This window comes from Chiloscyllium punctatum, chromosome 17, assembly GCF_047496795.1.
Source record: "Chiloscyllium punctatum isolate Juve2018m chromosome 17, sChiPun1.3, whole genome shotgun sequence".
Classification (NCBI taxonomy): Eukaryota; Metazoa; Chordata; class Chondrichthyes; order Orectolobiformes; family Hemiscylliidae; genus Chiloscyllium; species Chiloscyllium punctatum.
In genome coordinates, this window is record NC_092755.1 from 52,528,315 (window position 1) to 52,549,767 (window position 21,453).

Here is a 21,453-nt window from a genome sequence, read left to right on the forward strand (position 1 = left end):
CAAGGAAAACAGCCCCAGCCTATTCAGTCCCTCCTGATAGCTTAAATCCTCCAACACTGGCAACATCCTTGTAAATCTTTTCTGAACCCTTTCAAGTTTCACAACATCCTTCCCAAAGCAAGGAGACCAGAATTGCATGCAATATTCCAAAAGTGGCCTAACCAATGTCCTGTACAGCCGCAACATGACCTCCCAACTCCTGTATTCAATTATCTGACCAAGAAAGGAAAGCATAACAAATGCCTTCTTTACTATCCTATCTACCTGTGCCTTACTTTCAAGGAGCTATGAACCTGCACTCCAAGGTCTTTTTGTTCAGCAACATTCCTGAGGACCTTATCATTAAGTGTATGAGTCCTGCTAAGATTTGCTTTCCCAAAATGCAGCACCTCGCATTTATCTAAATTAAACTCCATCTCATGACTGAATACCAAACAAATTAAAATCAAGGCAAATTGATAATATATTAATATAATCTGTACCTATGGGATTAATATGTTTCCTAAAGCTGCCCACTTTTGATGCATACTGACTTGTATAGCATCAACCTCATGTTGAAGGTTGCTCATGAAGGAAGGCATGATTTTATAATCCTTCCTGCCACACAAATAATAATGAATTCAGTGTAGCCCAAATGTGGTACACTACACACAAAATGACTTGGCAACAGTTTTCCAGCAGCAAAGTTTGTTTTCTATATGACTATGCAACTTTCTCTGATACTACAATGGAACTCTTACAACTTAGACTAAAGATATAGAATGCAATATTGTTGTCAATCTATTCTCCAGCTGACTTATGAAATTTGAAATTCTCTTTGTAAAATAACCATAAATTAATTTTTTTATAAAAATGAATGGAGTTGGCTTCAGCCTAAATTTGTGGCAATTTGAAGTGCTATGAAAGAGGTTTTCTAATTGCCTAATGCTCCTTTAATTTTTGAGTACACTTTTACCATGTCACTGGGCAATGAAAATAAATCTACATAATCATAGAATCCCTACAGTATGGGAACAGGCCAGTTGGCCCAATAAGTCCACTCCGACCCTCCGAGGAGCAACCCACCCCATTGCTCTACATTTACCCCTGACTAATGCATGTAACCTATACATCCTTGAACACTAGGTGCAATTTACCATGGCCAATTCACCTAAACTGCACATCTTTGGATTGTGGAAGGAAACCCATGCACTCACAGGGAGAATGTGCAAACTCCAAACAGACAGTTGCCTGAAGCTGGGATCAATACCAGATCCCTGGCATTATGAGGAATCAGTGCTAACCACTGAACCACTGTGCCACCAATCTTAAATGCTTCCATAAAAATCACTCCTTAAAAACACTCAAGCTATCTTGGCAATATATTGAATATCATTGAGATGTTTTGAGATATACTGTGTTTTGATACAGTACATTTGTATTAGGCTCTGAAGGCAGCTGATGACTAGGATATAAAATGTGAACAGGGAAGGCTAGAATGGCTTAAATTGTTTTTAAACAATTGACTTTTCAGCCATAGTTCAATAATAGTACTCAATCAGAAATTTTTTGAAAATATATTTTTATTGAAAAATAGATTTTTAATATTACAAATACAAAACAAAACAATACAAAGGAAGAACACAAAAAAAATTTAAAACCCACATCGCTCTCATGTACAAATGTATAAATATATATATAAAAATATACTTTTAAAAATCCCCAACTACTTAACTAAATAAATAATAACTAACAACAAACTAATAAATAATAATAATACAGCTAAGCAAAACAAAGCACTAAGTCTCAAATATCGAGAGCATTAATTTTCACATATTCATACATTCACAGTTCCCCATCTCTGGATATTGGACCCATAAAGCAGAATTGTTATAGCTATACAAAAGCCCTTATTCGTGTGGCAGACAAATCTGTGTTCAGGCAGTTGAAAAAGGGCTGCCATGTCTTATAGAAATTCTCAGTTTTGTGGTATACCATACTTGTCAGAAAATCCAAGAGGATGTGCTCCATAATAATCTTCTGCCAATCCAATAGGCCCAGGGGATTTTCGGACACCCAACCAAACAAGATATTCTTTCTTGCACATAAAGTGAGGATGTTGAAAAGCTTTTTTCTTATGCGCATCCACAGGAAATACACTGGGCAGGCCAAGCAGAAGAGAGATCAGGTCCTTTTCCATCCTTACACCCAAAATCTCCTCCACAGTACACCAGTACGTTTGAAGCCTACCACAGGACCAGAGATAATGGGTAAGAGTGCCTGTACTATTCCCACACTTGGGGCATGTTAAAGATACCCCTGGTTTAAATTTAGACATACAATCCAGAGCCAAGTGGGCCCTGTGGAGAATCTTCAACTGTAAAGCATGGATTCACTGATTATTTGGTTTGTACAGAGGGTATTGGGGGGCCATTGGGCAACCTGTCTACTGTAGGATCCATAAAACAATTAAAATCTCCCCCTATAATGATATGCCAGGACCAGAGACTGATCAAGTTAGATTAAATTCCCTATAGTGTTGAAACAGACCCTTCAGCCCAACCAGTCCACACCAACCATCTGAAGAGTAACCCACCCAGACCCATTTCCCTCTGACTAATGCACCTAACACTATGGGCAATTTAGCATGGCTAATTCACCTGACCTGCACCAACTTTGTGACTGTCAGAAGAAACCGGAGCATCTGGAGGAAAACCAAGCAGACACAGGGAGAATGTGCAAACTCCACACAGACAGTTGCCTGAGCCTGGAATTGAACCCGAGACCCTGGTACTGTGAGCCAGCAGTGCTAACCACTGAGCCACCAAATTTAGAGAATACATCTACCAGAAATTTGAGGGAATGTGCCAAAGGGCAGGAAACATTTAAAACACCATATTCTTGCCTGTTTTTCAGGGCTTTGAGGATTACCAATCTCCTGTGTGTCTTTAACACACTCCCGTAACTTAAATGGGAGAGTCCTCTGAACCAATGTAGCCATTCCCCTACGTCTATTATTGAATGATGAAAAGTAAACCCGATCAAAGCCAATCTGCTGCAGATAATGCTCCCTATTATCCAAGTGTGCCACCTGTAATTAAGCAATATCCACCTATTCCTTTCTAAGACGCAAGAGTACCTTTTTCCTCTTAATTGTTGAGTGACTCCCCTTGATATTCCAGGTACATCATTTAATCAAGTCATTAGCCATAACCTTCTGCAGTAACATTGAGAGTCCAGAGAGGAGGAAGCGCCAAGAATGTCGCACGATCTACTGAACATAAAAACTACATAAATTAGAACCTCTACAGTTAACAAACCTACAGAGCTATCTAAGACTATATACAACAAAAACTAAAAAAAAAACCCCAACATATAAAGCACCAATGGCGCTGAATAGGGCAACTCACTCCTTGCCTAAAGGGGACATCTATACATCCCAAAATCCAATTTCCCATCCTGCTGCCAATACTGCAGCCAGGGCATTTAAATACCGAAACTGGGCATAAACCACCATTAAGTAGGCATCTAGCCATCCCAACCATTTTCTCTCCTTGTAGCAAGAGCTGCACCACAAACACAAGCAGCAAAGAAAGAAAATACACCATGGAATAATAATGTCAACAAAGAAATTTTGAAAAAAGAAGGTTATGTATCCCACCCATCCTTTGGTATAATTTAATATAGAAATTGAAAGCATGCATACCAACCACTCCCGGGCATAGTTTAGACCAGATTATTACCAATAAAAAAGAAAAAGAAAACCCCGACCAGACTTACTCTTTTTCTTAAAGGAATGTTGAAACATATCCAAAGCAATCTTCTTCCTGACCCCTCTGCCCCCACCCCTACTCTGGCCTATCACCCACACCTTAACCTCCTTCCACCTATCGCATTTCCAACACCCCTCCCCCAAGTCCCTCCTCCCTACCTTTTATCTTAGGCCGCTTGGCACACTTTCCTCATTCCTGAAGAAGGGCTCATGCCCGAAACGTCGATTCTCCTGCTCCTTGGATGCTGCCTGACCTGCTGCGCTTTTCCAGAAACACATTTTCAGCACATATCCAAACAACACTACTATTTGTACATACTAAATTGTTCAGATTAAGTTAATTTGTCCACAAAGTCTCTTGCCTTCTCTGACGTGTCAAAGAGATGTACAGATTCATATAAGGTGTTTCATTGTGTAATTTTGTGAATAAATTTTGTGTTTTACAATCTGGTAGTCAACCTAGCTAACTTAATCTGGGTAGTTTTCACTGTGCACTTACTGAAACAAATTGCAAAGTTATGGTCTGAGCTGCCTGCTTAAGAAGGTGTTGAGTGCTCTGGCCTCGTCCATGACACCCCAGAATTCTTTTTTAAGTCTTACTCAAGAGACTTGAGCACATCAAGGCAGACAGTTTGGTGCACTACTGAGGGAACATGGTATTGTTGGATGCACTGCGTTTCACCTGAGACATTATGGGTCCTTTTCCATCTTCGGTGGATATAAGAGATCCTAAAGCAATATTTGAAGATGAATGGAAAGTTCAACTACTGGGTATTATGTATTCTTCAACAGACTATCTGCTCATTCTTACTGTTGAATGTGAAGACATGCTCTGTGTCAATTGACTGCTGCACTCCCCTCAATTACAATAATTGCTAAACATTTTATGTAAGTGTATCATATTATCGAGTTTGCCAATAAATGCAAGATCACCTATTCAGAGATATTATTCTGCAATTCCGAAACAGGCGGAACTTGAAATTAGGGGCTCTCAGTCTTGAAGTAGGGGTATTACTAATGGGCCACAAAAGCCCTTAAGTTTTATTTTTCAAAGATAAGAATCCCAAGGTTCTGTGATGAAACCAGTAAAAACTGCCTGAATTACTGAATGTTACAATTGAAACAACTTCTAAATAGTTGATTAGTTAGGTTTATCCGATTACAAGTAAGTATCTCATTTGAAATTACATCACCAAAGGAGGGGGGAGGGGAGGAGAGTGTTGTTTTATTCAAGGTTATTTTAAAACACAATAAGAAGTAAATCAAGCAAATTTGGAGAAATCGAAACAAAATGGTGAAGAAAAGCACCCAATTTGATGATATATTCTGCTGCTCAAGGACCTTGGTCATAAAGTTGGTAATTAACTACAAGCAACCTGCCTGTGCACCTCAGTCTTGAGTATTTAGTCTCCAGTTTACATTATTTGTTCTCCTGTCCTCGACTAAATGTTCTCAGCAGAGTTCAAAATAGGAATATTTAACAATTCAAATAAAGCCAAAATATTGAAGATCCTGGAAATCTGAAAGAAAAACAGAAGTGCTAGATAATCTCAGCTGATCTGGCAGTATGCAGAGAGAGGCAAGTAGAGTTAAAGCTTCAAGTCCAATATGACTCCTTGTAAAAGGTCTTGTTTATTTGAGATGAGATCCTGTTGGTTGTTATTTGGTAGGCAGTATTACTGACATTGATAAGAGGGTGAAATTCCTGTGAATCTTTGTCATAGGTAGGAAGTACAGCTGAGGATCTGCCAATGGAAAGGCTGTGTAGTGACATGGAGAGATATATTTTCGTTCTCCTTTCACATTGTTGCTAATGACATAGGTTCAGAGAGGAAAAAATACCAAGGCATGCTAACTCCTTCACCCAGACACACATTACTTTTAAGATTTGGAGATGCAAGTGTTGGACTAGGGTGTATAAAGTTAAAAGTCACACAACACCGGGTTATAGTCCAACCTATTGGACTATAACCTGGTGTTGTGTGATTTTTAAATTAGCTTTAAGAAAAGCATAAACTGTTGGAAGTGGAGAGAAAACAGTTAACATTGACAGTCACCCACAACCACCTTATGAATGAGCAGCCCTCCAAAAACTAGTTCTTCCAACCAATGGAAATAGATTATCTTTATCTAGTGGGGTATAACTACAGAGTAACTTCTGCATCCTTATACTCCACATATAAAGATCAGTATTCCATTATCTTCCTCAAATATTGTGAACCCTGAACTCTTCTCAACAAAAGCTGCCACACTTACTGAGCGTATGAAAACTCCTTGATTGAGTTCACTCAAACCTTTGTAATTTTGTGCTTTCCATCCAATCAGGGGGTAGGATGTGACCAATCAAGAGCAGACACCCATTTCCCATCCAGTCCATATGCAGCATGCGATCCGCCTAACCAATCATGAAACAGGATTCGTTCCAATCAGTGAGGAGAGATGCTGCTCCACTGTCCAATCAACAGCGGACAGCCGCCATCCAATCAGTGAGGGAAGCTACGCGACAATCCAATCGGCGAGGAGATCCTGAGCCTCCACCCAATCACTAATCAGTTGCTGCAGCTGACGGGCCGTTTGGCGCCAAGTTTGCAGTCGGCAGGCTCCAGAAACGAGTTGTTGTTGTTGTTCAGTGTCGGTGGTGGCGGCTGCAGATTGAGAGGGTGGAAATCCGGTACCGGGTGTATTAGCACACTATGTTCCTGTCGGATTTCCGGAAGGAATTTTACGATGTGATTGTAAATCAGGTGAGGAAACGGGAAGGTGAGGCGGCAGATGTACAGGCCCGGACGCTGCACAAGCCCAGGCAGCAAAACTCAAGGCGGGGAGCGATATTATCGCTGGACTGTTAATCTAGAGACTCTGGTAATGTTCCAGGTTTGGATCTCGCTACGGCAGATGCAAGAATTTGAATTCAAAAGAAAGCTGGAGTTTAGAGTCTAATGATGACCATGAAACCACAGTCGATTGTCAGGGGAAATAAAAATCTGGTTCAATTTCATGTCCTTTCTGGAAACTGCCATCCTTACCTGGTCTGGTGACTATATGTGACTCGAGACACACAGTATTCTAATTGACTATTAACCACCCTCTGGATGGGTAATAAATGTTAGTTTAACCAGCAAGGCCGTCATCATGAATGAATAAAACAAAACTGACCTTAACCTGCAATCACTGCCACTGGGAAGTAGCCTCCTTCTCCTTTTGATTAAAGTGACATGGTAGCATTTGAAATTTAATATGCATCAATGAGCTGTCACTTTTAAGAGAAATCGGCTTAGGAAAAGAGAGAGTCAGGGCACTTAAATCCATGAGCTCTTAATAATAGGAATGGCAACATTCAAATTAGATCACTTTGTAAGCAGACAAACCGGAATGTTTGTTAATAGTTAGTGTTAGGTCTTTGTTCGTATGTGATCTTGTATTTTACTGTTTATCCTATCTGAGAATCAAGGCTACCAGTATTTATCGACCAATCCTTGTTGTCTTTGAAAATGTGATTTTAAAAAAAATCTGCTGTAGTCTCTGCCAGGCAAACAGTGTTATGAAAGGAATTGTTTAACAGGCCACCCATTGAATTATGCAGCAAAAAGCTTTCAGAGATTTACAAGGGGCTTCATTGTAAATCATAGTTTAACACCAACACAAGTTTCCATCTTTTTCTGTTCAGAAGTCTACTTAAGGACTCAGAACCCAGAACATTTTTAAATTTTCTAATTGACCAGTTAGAAAATTGATATGTTATCTCTCAGCTCTGGAGCATTTGGGACTTGAAACTGTATCTCCTGGCTCAGAGATAGTGTGCACGGCAGCACAAAAGCCCAGTTTTGTTTTTATATTTAAACATGCTTTTATGCACTCCTGAACCTCCCACCACTAAAAAAGCAAAGTCCGATGATCGTCACCTACTCTGAATCAATTCTGGAGCTGTTCTGGCTTACCATTAAAGGGACATACATTTCTAGCACTCATAGAAAGTCCCAGTGACAGTGAAGGAGCAGCAATATATTTTCAGGTCAAGATGTGTGTGCCTTGGAAAAGAGTTTACAGGTACTCGTATTGCCATATTTTATTGCCCTTGTCATTCTAGGTGGCAGAGGTTATGGATTTAGGTGATGTTGAAAGAGCCTTGCATTTTATTGCAGTGAATGTGATTTGCCGACCCCTATATTCCCCTCTAATCCTGTCAATTACTTCAAATCTTTGACTCTGTTATTTTCCTTTTCTAAGGAAAATGGGTTGTTCAGATCAACTTTATCAATGTACCACATAATGTTGCATACTTCACTTAAGTCTCCCTTCAATCCTCTATTCCAAAGAAATAAGACTCTCCAGGCTTTACTCAGATAAAAAAAATTCATTCATGGCAACATCCTCTTAAATCTAATCTGTGCCCACAGTATTGCTTTGGTGATATTGAAAGTTGGCAATAAATAGCTGGACTTTGTCTTATTTGCCTGTCATTTGTATGATTGAATTATTATTCAAGGTGATTTGATGCTTCAGCATCATTCAATACCTGAAAGGAAATGATTGAAATTGGGAAGAAATAACATAAACAAGGAAACGAAAATAGGTTTTGAAGCACAGTATGCTTGAACTGATTGAATGACAGAAAAGGTTTTAGGGGCTTGGTGTCCCTGTTTTCGTGAAAGACTAGTTGGACTTCCTTTGCTTGCCTTCTATTTAGAACTTTTTGGACACCTAATCTAGATTAGTAAAATGGTAATAGTAACATAGAATAAACAAGATGTAACAAAGACTCAGCAGTTGAAATTCTGGATAAGTGAAATGCTATGCTTTGCTGCCTTTCATATTCAATTATTTATGTACTTTTTCTCTTGGTTTATCACCTATGTAAAGATTGGTATATTCGATTCATGTCACTAGTGTCACTTCTGTTTAGTTGGCCAACCACCAATTTGCACTGAGTGGTGAATTTTCACCCTCTGTTCCATATAATGAGATGTTGCACATCTCTGGAAAATCCTGCACATATTTCCTATCTGATGAAAAAAGTTCCTCTTCGTCTACCCCATTAATTCCTTTCAAAACCTTCAAGCAAATCATCTTTAATTGTATACCCCATATGTTGCTATTGAATACAGAAGTTTGAACATAGTACATCTGTACAAGAAGGAATCCCCATTGTCAGCACCTTTGGGCCAGTGCCAAAATCGAACAGCTGTTTCCACACCAGTCAAGAGACAGCCTGACATAGTCTTAGTAATTGAATCATACATTGCACACACTGTCCCAGACAACACCATTAACCCTGGGTACACCCTGTTCTATCAGCAGGGCAAACTAAGCAGAGATAATAGCATAATAGTATACAGCTAGGAGGCAGATGCCCTGAGAGTCTTCAACATCAGCTGCATACTCCATGAATTCTCATAGCATTGGGTCAAGTATGGGCAAGGAAACCTCCTGCTTGTAACCATATCTACAAATATCCGCATCCTCAATGATGGGGGAGCCCAGCATATCAGTGCAAAAGGAAAGGGTAAAATATTTTCAACTTACTTCAGCCAGAAGTGCAAAGTGAATGATGCATCTCAATCTCCTTTTGAGTGCCCCAGCATCACAATGTCAGACTTCAGTCAATTTGATTCATCTTCGGGCTAGTTTTAGCATATTGGTGTTTGAGGTTTTTGAGAAGATTTGTAGGAGAAAGTGAGGACTGCAGATGCTGGAGATCAGAGCTGAAAATGTGTTGCTGGAACAGCGCAGCAGGTCAGGCAGCATCCAAGGAACAGGAGAATCTACGTTTCGGGCATCAGCCCTTCTTCAGGAATGAGGAAAGTGTGTCCAGCAGGCTAAGATAAAAGGTAGGGAGGAGGGACTTGGGGGAGGGGCGTTGGGAATGCGATAGGTGGAGGGAGGTCAAGGTGAAGGTGATAGGCTGGAGTGGGGTGGGGGCGGAGAGGTCAGGAAGAAGATTGCAGGTTAGGAAGGCGAAGCTGAGTTCGAGGGTTTGACTGAGACAAGGTGGGGCGAGAGGGAAATGAGGTCTCCGTGACTCCCTCGTCAGGTCCACACCCCCCACCAACCCAACCTCAACTCCCAGCACCTTCCCCTGCAACCGCAGGAAATGCAAAACTTGCACCCACACCTCCCCCCTTACCTCCCTCCAAGGCCCCAAAGGACACTTCCATATCCGCCACAAATTCACCTGCACCTCCACACACATCATCTATTGCATCCGCTGCACCCGATGTGGCCCTCTCTATATTGGGGAGACAGGCTGCCTACTTGTGGAACGTTTCAGAGAACACTTCTGGGACACCCGGACCAACCAACCCAACCACCCCGTAGCCCAACACTTCAACTCCCCCTCCCACTCCACCAAGGACATGCAGTCCTTAGACTCCTCCATCGCCAGACCATGGCAACACGACGGTTGGAGGAAGAGCGCCTCATCTTCCGCCTGGGAACCCTCCAACCACAAGGGATGAACTCAGATTTCTCCAGTTTCCTCATTTCCCCTCCCCCCACCTTGTCTCAGTCAAATCCCTCTAACTCAGCACCGCCTTCCAAACCTGCAATCTTCTTCCTGACCTCTCTGCCCCCACCCCACTCCGGCCTATCACCTTCACCTTGACCTCCCTCCACCTATCGCATTCTCAACGCCCCTCCCCCAAGTCCCTCCTCCCTACCTTTTATCTTAGCATGCTGGACACACTTTCCTCATTCCTGAAGAAGGGCTGATGCCCGAAACGCCGATTCTCCTGTTCCTTGGATGCTGCCTGACATGCTGCGCTTTTCCAGCAACACATTTTCAGAGAAGATTTGTAGCTCAGGTTGAGGTTCGGTTGTAAGTTTGCTTGCTGAGCTGGAAGATTGTCATCAGTGAGCCTCAGGTGAAGTGCGGTTTCTATTGGGACATAACACCAGTGCTTCACCAGAGTCTCGCTGGTAATGTTACCTGGTATGGTGATGAACCGTTTGAAAACAAACTTTCCAGCTCAGTGGGCAAACATACAACCTGAGTTCGATTCAATGATAAGAAAGGCTGATGGCTGCCCAAAAGTTGATGCTGTTATTTTTAGGTAACAGAGACTTAAATCTCCTTTAGAAACTATTGACATCAGTTGGCGGCATGGTGTCTCAGTGGTTAGCATTGCTGCCACACAGCACTGTGGATCTGAGTTTGATTCTAACTTCGAGAGACTGAGTGTGGAATTTGCACATTCTCCCCGTGTCTGCATAGGTTTCCTCCAGGTGCTCCGGTTTCCTCCCACAATCCAAAGATGCACAGGCTAGGTGAATTGGCCATGCTAAATTGTTCATAGTGTTCAAGGGTGTGGAGGTTAGGTGCATTAAGGGCCAACGTAGCGTAATGTGTGGGATTGGGTGGGGTACTCTTTGGAGGGTCGGTGTCGACTTGTTAGGCTGAAGGGCCTGTTTCCACACTCTAGGGATTCTATAAATTAGACCTTTTTAAAGCCAGAATCAAGTTCACATTTGCTCCCTTCATCTTTATTCTGCAGCGCAATGATGTTAGACATATGGATGCAAAAAGGTGAGTTTACAAAGTGCAAACTCTTGGTATTCATTCTGACTCATGTTGAAATGGCATTCCCACAGCCTGTGAAAAGGCTTACTTTAAGCTTTTGTTTTGTTTTCCAGAGGGTATTATTACTTGTTGCCTCAGATGTTGATGCCCTGTGTGCCTGCAAAATTCTTCAGGTGGGTAGTGTTGACTATCGTATTCACTAAACTCCATGTTGAATTTATATAGTAATTCAAAGTTTGGGAGAAGATTTGTAGCTCGGGTGCTCATTGTTGTGGTTCTGTTCGCTGAGCTGGGATTTTGTGTTGCAGACGTTTCGTCCCCTGTCTAGATGACATCCTCAGTGCTTGGGAGCCTCCTGTGAAGCGCTTCTGTGATGTTTCCTCCGGCATTTATAGTGATTTGTACCTGCCGCTTCCGGTTGTCAGTTCCAGTTGTCCGTTGCAGTGGTCGGTATATTGTGTCCAGGTCGATGTGCTTATTGATTGAATCTGTGGATGAGTGCCATGCCTGTAGGAATTCCCTGGCTGTTCTGTTTGGCTTGTCCTATAATAGTAGTGTTGTCCCAGTCGAACTCATGTTGCTTATCATCTGAGTGTGTGGCTACTAAGTTTAGCTGGTCATGTCGTTTCGTGGCTAGTTGGTGTTCATGGATGTGGACCGTTAGCTGTCTTCCTGTTTGTCCTATGTAGTTTTTTGTGCAGTCCTTGCATGGGATTTTGTACACTACATTGGTTTTGCTCATGGTATCAGGTCCTTCGTCCTGGTGAGTTGTTGTCTGAGCGTGGCTGTTGGTTTGTGTGCTGTTATGAGTCCTAGTGGTCGCAGTAGTCTGGCTGTCAGTTCAGAAATGTTTTTGATGTATGGTAGTGTGGCTAGTCCTTTGGGTTGTGGCATGTCCTCATTCCGTTGAGTATAGTAATCTCAAGCCAATGGACCATTTGATGGGGTACCAAACCAAAGAATTTGTTGGTATACTCTTTGTTCTTCTGAGGGAAAATTGGAAATAGTTATGTCTGAAATAAGGTCGGTACCCCATTATTTAAACATGGTCAGAGTCAGCATCCAGAATTTCTGGAATGTCTGACACTCTTATTTTTATCTGTCAGCCAGGGCTCCTTGATTGCACCAGAGGAACAGCCTCAATTAAGGAACTGAAATTCTTTGATGTCTAGCTGGTTGACCTCATTACAATAACTGCAATGTCATATTTTTTCACTATCTTTGTCTCGTTCAGCAGAACTCCTAAATTGGGACATAAATTTGGAGAAAGGTTATCTGAGAACAATTCTTCCCTGTTCTCTTCACCAAAGGATTTGAACTGTTGAAATGTCCTGCAATTGAGCACAGAAGGCCTATATATTCTGTTGAATCTGAGGACAAAACTTTATTGTGCATTTGAAATAACAACTGAATTGGTAATACACATGGTAATTGGCCTAACTTTGAAAGCTCCCTATGAATTCCAGAGAATTCACAAGTGACATTGTATCATATAAAGTGATCACAAAACTTGACATGATGTGGTGGATGCTTATTAGGGCTGTGATACATTATAGGTTTTCTTAGGGACAAGAGATTAAAGTGGTTTTATTTTTTGGTATTGTATGGTTATAATTGTAAAGGGAATAGCTTTGTCACTTCCCATCATTGTGCGAAATTCAGTGTGATCATAATGTGCATATAACAGGATTATTTAGAGTAGTATTTTCTGTAATCTTTCTCCTGGCAAGAACTTGTGGCTATTGGGTTGACCTGCCTTGGTGCCTATCAACGAGGTAAAAACAATAACTGCAGACGCTGGAAACCAAATTCTGGATTAGTGGTGCTGGAAGAGCATAGCAGTTCAGGCAGCATCCAATGAGCAGCGAAATCGACGTTTCGGGCAAAAGCCCTTCATCAGGAATAAAGGCAGTGAGCCTGAAGCGTGGAGAGATAAGCTACAGGAGGGTGGGGGTGGGGAGAGAGTAGCATAGAGTATAATGGGTGAGTGGGGGAGGAGATGAAGGTGATAGGTCAGGGAGGGGAGGGTGGAGTGGATAGGTGGAAAAGGAGCTAGGCAGGTCAGACAAGTCCGGACAAGTCAAGGGGACAGTGCTGAACTGGAAGTTTGAAACTAGGATGAGGTGGGGGAAGGGGAAATGAGGAAGCTGTTGAAGTCCTTCGGACTTGACGATTGATCTGTTTCATACAGATGTAATTTGTTTTGCATGGAATCCCTTTGACTCTGTACAGTATGGCGAGGTGGGGAACATGATGAATTTTGTCAGTTCCCATTCAAAAATCATAGAATATCAACTGATCTACAAGCCTAAAAGAAAGAAAATTAGGCAACAAAACATAGAAAGTAGGATCAGGAATAGGTCATTCAGCTGTTTAAAACTGTTCTGTAAAATGCCCTACAGCTCCTTCCATGCACCAATCCCACTTATTCTCCCTTTTATAGATACTATAAACATTTTATTATCCAACATCAATGGGACCAGGAATGTGCTGATTGATCAAATATTCCGAATAATCAAAAGGTCCACATCGTATGTTATTACATTGGTTAAATGATAGAAAGGTAATGCAGATGGTATACACTTGTTATACTTTTCTTATAGCGTAAATCACTTAAATAATAATGTAACTTTGCCTTGAATAAAACTTCTTAGCAGAGAGCCTTCTCACTCACATCCTCAACTGACTATTCGGACTTCGCAATATTTGCGGAGAACTTGACTCAAAATTGAACGAATTATTGACATTTTGTATTACCGTTAGATTGAACAAGCATATTTCCATTGAGGTAAATAAAATAACAATAAACTATACTAATTGGACAGAATAATACTGTAAACTTTGGTATTTGAGGTATATAAGTTTCGTCGCTTTATCAAGAGCGCCAGCTCATAAGGTGCTGGCTAAAACAAAAGTTTGCTTTATTTTCTAATCAACCTGTTCAGAGATGCAATTACAAGTCTCTGGGAGGGCTTGAACCTGGCCTCATATCCAGAGGTAGGAACTCTACTACTGTGCCACAGGTAAATTGGGGAAAGCTGCAGGGGGTACTCAAACTTAAATTAGTGTCTATGACCATGACCTCATGGTGAAGAAAGAATGGATGTTGGAATAATGTAATCAGACTGCATATTTGTATAATTCTGTCCAGGCCCTTTTCCAGTGTGACCATGTTCAGTACACATTGGTTCCAGTGGCTGGATGGCAGGACTTGGAGACGGCATTCCTTGAGCACAAAGAACAGGTATGTAAGTTTTATGGCAGTATGATAAGAAAGACTATGTACATTTTTAATTCAGAAATATTTGGGATTATTTCTCTTGGAAGGAACAGTTATTAACTACCTTTTTAGAAACCCCTTAGGCTATGTAATGTGGTAGGAAATGAAGGTATCTTAATGTTGTAGTTCTCTTATAGTGTGAAGATGGTTTTTTTGGAATAATTTTTCAAGAATATTGTCTTTTTTTAATGTGAAAGGTTTTATAGTCCTACATACACTGGAGTGTATTAAAAGTATATGTTCTAAGTTAGCAGGGAATAAATATGAAGTGCTACAGGACATTATTTGTCTTACATTAGGTTTTTCATTGAAAGCTAATAAGAGGCAAATCAGATCTGTACCATAAAAATGTCAACTACTGACCATCTTCAATAAGAGAAAATCTGACTGTGTCCCTTTGATATGCCACAGAATCACATTGTTAAATTCCCAATCATCACCATTCAGGCGGTTTTTGTTGACCAGAACCTGAATCTGATCAGACACATAAACACTGGTTACAAGAGCATTTCAGTTGCTGGGAATGCTGTAGTGAGTCGTCTAACTTCTTTTTCTGCAAGGCCTGTCCACCAATGCTTTAATGATCACAAGTCAGTAGTTTAATGGAATGCAATCAACTTACTGGATGACAGCGTCAGTGTTTGGGAAGCTCAGTACTCAAAACAAAACACCCTGTTGATCGACCTTCCACACACTACTTTAAACAATCAATTCCTCCATCACCAACAAATAGTGACAAGTGTGTACGATCTAAAAAAATGCAGAATAGCTACTGGCCAGCACAGTGACCTCTGCCACTTAAACGAAGAATAACAGTGAGCACATTGGAATATCATTACGTTCATGGACCCCTCCAAGTCACAAGACATCATGGAATTATATTTCCACTTCTGCACTGTTGCTGATTCAATATTCTGGTGCTCTTCCCAATACCACTGTGGCTGTATATATTAGTAACTCAAGGCTAATCACTACCTTAAGGGCGATAAGCATTTGTAGAACATGTTCTACTCCTAATCATGGTCTAAACTGAAATTGTTTTAGCTTTTATTTGAGCTGCAAATATGTTATTATTTCTTTATGTTATGATTTTCAAGATCACTTTAATGAGATGTCTCAAATCTATAGTTCTAAAATAACCACATTCCATTGCTTGGAAATCTTATCGCTTGGTATGTACCTTTGATCTCCAATTTCTGTTACTGCTTCTATTTCTATTTCTTTAAGGGCTTTTAGAAAGTCCAGTGTTACTTCACCAATGCCTGGAAACTTTCCTGTAGTTATCATTTCAAAGCATTTATTTTAAAACTCCTTGCGTGCTACACACAATTTCACTATCCTCAATGTGTGTTTCCTTTCTCTCCCCTTTCTATTATCTGTAAACATATGTTAATACATACTTTGTAAGCTATGAACCAATGTTCAATTTGTTTTTTATCACCAAAAGCTAATAGATGTGCTGTTAAAATGTGACTTTGTCAGCAGAGATGTGAGATTTACTCATTATCTACATTTGGTCTATGGACCAAACAATGAGCTCCAGGCTAGAAGGTGGACAAGCAGGGATTTTTTGAGTGAAGAGAGGAATATGATAAATCTGTGTATTCCCGCCTAAATTAATCAGTCTGTACACAGAATAAATATTCAGTGAGTTAGGTGTGCCTTCACAGGTAAGATAAGAAGCAAGAATATGACAAACTTGCAGTATGCTGATGATACAGCAGTTCTTGCAGAATCATAAAAGACCTTTAAACATTTTCATAGGTCAAACAAAATCTAGACGCTAAGAATAAAAATTTTGAGTATGAACACCAAATGGACAAAAATGATTGTAGTCAAAAGGAACATATCAGAAGAAACTAAACGAAAAATACAAGTTGATAGTCTTGTACACAGTTGATACACTGGATCAAGTAGTCAGCTTTTTCTACATAGGATAAATAATAATAAAAAATCGGAGGTGTGATGTTGATGTCAGAAGGATAGAGATAGTCAAAGTGACATCATGAAAATGAAAGATGTAAGGAAACACAACCTCAAAAAGGAATAAGAACTCTTAAGGTACAACATTCTTTTCTCATTGCTGTGAGCCTCAGAAACCTGAATAATAAATAAAAGTCTGTGGGAGAAAACAGAAGGTTATGAAATGTGGCTATGAAGAAGTATGCTTAAAATTTCATGTATAAACCATTAGACAAATTAAAAGGTGCTCAAAGGAAAAGTCAGCACTTCAACCATTTGATAAGAGCTGAGAAACTACAGAGATCCCTCCCAGAGGTCAAAATTGAGGGTAGAGGTCAGAAAGAGGGGTAAACTTGACAAAGTGGATGTGTGAGAATGGTGCAGGACATATCATGATTACAGATCATGCAAGCAGAACAGGAGGATGCTATTCTGTGAACTGCAGTCAACAAGAAAGAGGTGAAAGTTAAGATTAAAGAACAGAACTTAGATTATTCTCCTGACTATTCTCTTTGGTTGTGGGACCTTTGCAGTCAACAAGTGGGAAACCTGTCTTCCCAACAAGGTCTGGTAAGCATCTAAATGGTTACATTATGGATTGATTTCAAGCTTAGCCATGCCTGCCTTGAGTCCAAGTAAACCTCAACCTTATTTTGAAAGAAAATTGTATTTGACTGAAAATTATCCTATTTAGAAGATTTGACTATCTCTACGCCAGTCTCATCAATTGCTGCACCTTCATCAACTTTAAAGGAATTCTGCAACTCCTATCTTAGCGAACTGAGCTCCTCTGAATATGAGCTGTTAGAGAAAAGAACCTTCACTGAATGCTAACTTTCTACACTTTAAAAATCACGTGACTTGATATCCACGCCTTTTAAATTAAAACAAAAATCATAATTGTCAACTTTCCTTTTTTCTTCTTGTATGCACGTGCACCTGTATGTGTCTGTGTTCTGAATGGTTTCTTTGTACAGGGGAATGCAGAATAGATTTTGATAATTGGTGTATGTAACAAAGTAAATAATAGCTTGTATTTATGTAATAGCTTTGACTTCGATAAACCATTCCAAGGCACTTAACAGGATTGACGTGGAGATGCCGGTGTTGGACTGGGGTGAACAAATTAGTCAGGCGCAGCGCTCTAAAAGCTTCTAATTTTAAATAACCCCCTGTTGGACTGTAATCTGGTGTCATGTGACTTCTAACGTAACAGGAATGTAATTGGACAAAGACTGACACCAAACTAAAAACAAAACACTAGGACAACGGCTTGTTGGAAGAGAAACATTTTTGGGAGTGTATTTAAGAGTGGGTAGTGAGGAGAAGAGTTTTAGGGAGAGAATCTACATTCCTTAAGGAATTGCAGGTTCCTGTAGAGTTGGAAATGCTGTTAGTTTTGTTTGGATTGTTTGAAGCTAAAAAAATGTATAAACTGATTTCTATGTATAAGTTATTGAACTTGGAATAGCACTTTGCTTCCTCTCCTACTGTGTGTGTTTGCTTTTGGTTGTTTGTTGTGTTTTTAATAAAGTTGAGATTTGAGAAGATTTGTGGCTCAGGTTGAGGTTCTGGATGTAGGTTTGCGTGCTGAGCTGGATGGTTCATTTTCAGATGTTTCGCCGCCATGCTAGGTAATATCTTCAGTGAGCCTCCGGATGAGCTTTGTTCAGAGGCTCATTGAAACTGTTCCCTAGTATGGTGATGAAACATCTGAAACTGAACCTTTCAGCTCAGCGAGCAAACCTACATCCAAAGTTGAGTATGTTTTGTGTTGTGGGTAAGTAAGAACTGGCATATGGAATAAGTAGTTTCTCAAAAAAAGTAGTTTACTTCTGGATGTCGTGTGCAAATGTTGTGCTGTGCTTCTGGCACCAAATCTATCATTACCTCCAGGATACAGCCCATTGAATCTGTAATTTTCCTGTTTGCAGTTCAAGTACTTGGTGTTAATTAATTGTGGTGCTAATCTGGATTTACTGGAGACGCTGCAACCTGATGAGGATACTGTCTTCTATGTCTGTGATACCCATAGACCTATTGATATTGTGAATGTCTATAATGATACACAGGTATGTCTGTCAATTAAATTCTAACCTTAAGCATGCCATAAACTGATTTCTATGTGTAAGTCATTTGACTTAGAGTTGAATTTTATTCTCAGCCCTACCTCTGTTCAGTGTTTTCTATTAGTCGTTTGACTTTTTATCAAAGTTAAGAATGTTATTTTGTTTCCACCTTCTGCGCAAGAAATTGCAGGTGAGGAATAATTTGGCTCAGATACAATGTGAACCCTTTCTGTGTTAACCCATAGAAATGTCTTTTAACCCCAATAATAGTCATAGAGATCTGCAGCACAGAAAAAGGCCCTTGAGCCCAGCGTGTCTGCACCAGTCCAAAACAGCCACCTAACTATTCTCATCCTGTTTTTCAGCACTTGGCCCATATCCTTGTATGCCTTAGCATTGCAAATGCACATCTAAATACTTCTTAAGTGCTATTGAATTTCTGCCTGTATAACCTGTAAAGGCAGTATGTTCCAGATTTCTACCACCCTTTGGGGGAAAATGTTTATCCTCCCATCTCGTCTAAACCATCTGCCCCATACCTTAAATCCCTTTGAAATCTTGGATGAACATATCAATTTAATTGATGTTTTATGCACAGACCTATCCATTACAATTTTCAATTCTTGTGTTGTTGAAAAAGACACGTTTTGTCAAAGCTTTTCAGAGTCAGGCAACACGGAAACAGATCCTTCGGTCCTAATGGTCTATGCCAAACATAATTCTAAACTTGTCCCATCTGCCTGTTCCTGGCCCATATCCCTTCAAACCTTTACCTTGCAGTCATCAAAGCAAGACCCACAAATGCAAATTTAAAAGGAAACAACCCAGTGTCCCATCTGTCTCCGTTTACCCTGGAAGCTAAGGTAAGAAGACCATAAGAAATAAGAAGAGGAATAGGCAATTGACCTCTTGAGCCTGCTTTACCATTCAGTAGGATTGTGGCTGATGCGACTTTTCTCAAGTCCACTTTCCTGCATAATCCTTGATTCTCCTATGGTCAAGAATCTATCTTTCTCGGCCTTAAGTACACACAAGGACTGAACCACCGCTCTCTGTGGTAAAGAGTTCCAAAGACCCTCAGTTGTTTGAGAGAAGAAATTCGCTGGTTTGTTGCACAGGGCAATGCCCTGACCAGTCAGAGTCAATCTGCTTGGTTTAGAATTTAACCAAGTCTGACAGTTAACTATCGATCATTAATAGGTACATTCTTCATGAAACTGCCTTTACTAATCAGTGGCCAGTAAATCTCCACACTCATGGTATAAATGTTGTTTTAATTTCCCCCTTGCATTGTTATTCTTGTAAATTGTCCTGATGAGTGCTAGGTGAAAAGCCTTGATTTAAAATATCTTTTTTTATAAGCAGTACTCGAATTGTGTATTACAAAATTACTATGTTCTTTCCTACGCAGCTGTAAGAATTTAGATGGTTTGATGTGTTCAGAGAAACCAGGAAAGAAGTATAAATTGAATTATGCACTCAGCAAAGGGAATGTGGCCAAAAAGCTCTGCTCATGTAGTACATCTGCATTCACTTATCAAGGGTATTTCCAGCATCAGTCAAAACCAACTCCTTATGAATTGGGTCAATGTCTGCACTCGTACCTGTCAGTGACATTGTAAATGCAGTTCTGTGGCCAGCATTATTATTTGAAAATAATCGTCGTCTAACTGTGGTTTCTCAAATTTGTCTTTGATATATAAACTGCTCTGCATTTGCTACATTATTCAGAATAACTGAAACAACTGCTCTAAATCTGAAATCTAGACATGCCAAATACTAAACACACGTTTGCTGGTTGTTGCTCACGAAACCTTGTGCACTCACTTGTTTTTGATTCTGTTCAATAGGTTCTAGCTAGGAGCCTAGTTTTGGAATGTAAGCACTTTAATGTCGTATAATGACCATCTAACTGAATATATCTCTTTTACTTTCTGCATATGACTCTCTCACCTTTTTATAGAATCATTTTATGTACAATATATTTCTTTTCTTCTTGATGATGACTTACACTATTCTCCTTGGGGATATTGAACAAATTTGCAATAGCTACAAATTAATAAATATTTTTGAAACAGTTGCTGAGACTTCCTGGCTTTTGAATAACTTGATTTACATTTGAAATTACTGGCTGCCATACATATAACTGAAAAAAAAGCACTGTTCAAAAATAGCTTGGCTTCTTCCTCAGAGTTTTGCACACAGCCAAAGGAAACTCAATATTAATAGTTTTCACAGATTCCAGTCCCCCATCTATTCATTCCTACAGCATTATTAGTACAGACTTAGGTTTATCCTAATATTCTACTGACAGCTTGTTGTCTTGGGCAGTGGCACTCATTTTACAGGCAAGGCTTACTTTATAATCCCATTGATAGTAGTGGAATGGGATAGTGACCAATATGGGACTTCCAAAGAAGCATTTCTCCCCCTTTGTGCAATGTGACTGGATTTCAAGGGACAAATGAAAACAAGCAAAATAATTTTTGACACCGGAATATCCTCCCTTTGAGTCATCCAAATTAGGAAAAATTCAAGATAACAAACTGGACACAGTTTGCTTTCAGAACATGGCCTGTGCACCTATAGTTTTGGGATGGAATTCAATATTGCCTGACTTATGAATTGTACAGCAGTTAGCATGGTTAATGTGTCATATGTCCTTTAGGTTAAACTGCTAATAAAACAGGATGATGATCTTGGTGTTCCTGCCTATGATGACCTCTTCAGGGATGAAGAAGTTAAGAATTCAGAGGATTCAGGAAATGAAAGTGAAGGGTCAGAGCCTTCCGAAAAGCGCAGGCGATTTGATGAGGTGAGTGGATGATGAGAATGGTGTGTTTACTGCAGAAGTTGTGAGAATATGTTGTGCTGA

At 40.1% G+C, this 21,453-nt stretch overlaps 1 protein-coding gene across 3 annotated transcripts in view; it reads left to right on the forward strand.

Annotated features, from left to right (window-relative positions):
• The first annotated feature begins 6,316 nt into the window (after positions 1-6,316).
• cdc45 (CDC45 cell division cycle 45 homolog (S. cerevisiae)) overlaps positions 6,317-21,453 on the forward strand; it is a 46,892-nt gene continuing 31,755 nt past the window's right edge. Inside the window, exons 1-5 of one of the 3 annotated variants that reach the window (XM_072587129.1) lie at positions 6,317-6,495; positions 11,381-11,440; positions 14,419-14,511; positions 18,444-18,581; positions 21,247-21,393. In XM_072587129.1, the coding sequence (XP_072443230.1) occupies positions 6,445-6,495; positions 11,381-11,440; positions 14,419-14,511; positions 18,444-18,581; positions 21,247-21,393 (489 nt within the window). In that variant the 5' untranslated portion in view covers positions 6,317-6,444. Of the gene's footprint in view, positions 6,496-11,380; positions 11,441-13,710; positions 13,831-14,418; positions 14,512-18,443; positions 18,582-21,246; positions 21,394-21,453 lie in introns of those variants that run through there. The other 2 variants (XM_072587132.1, XM_072587130.1) reach the window with 2 other exon arrangements.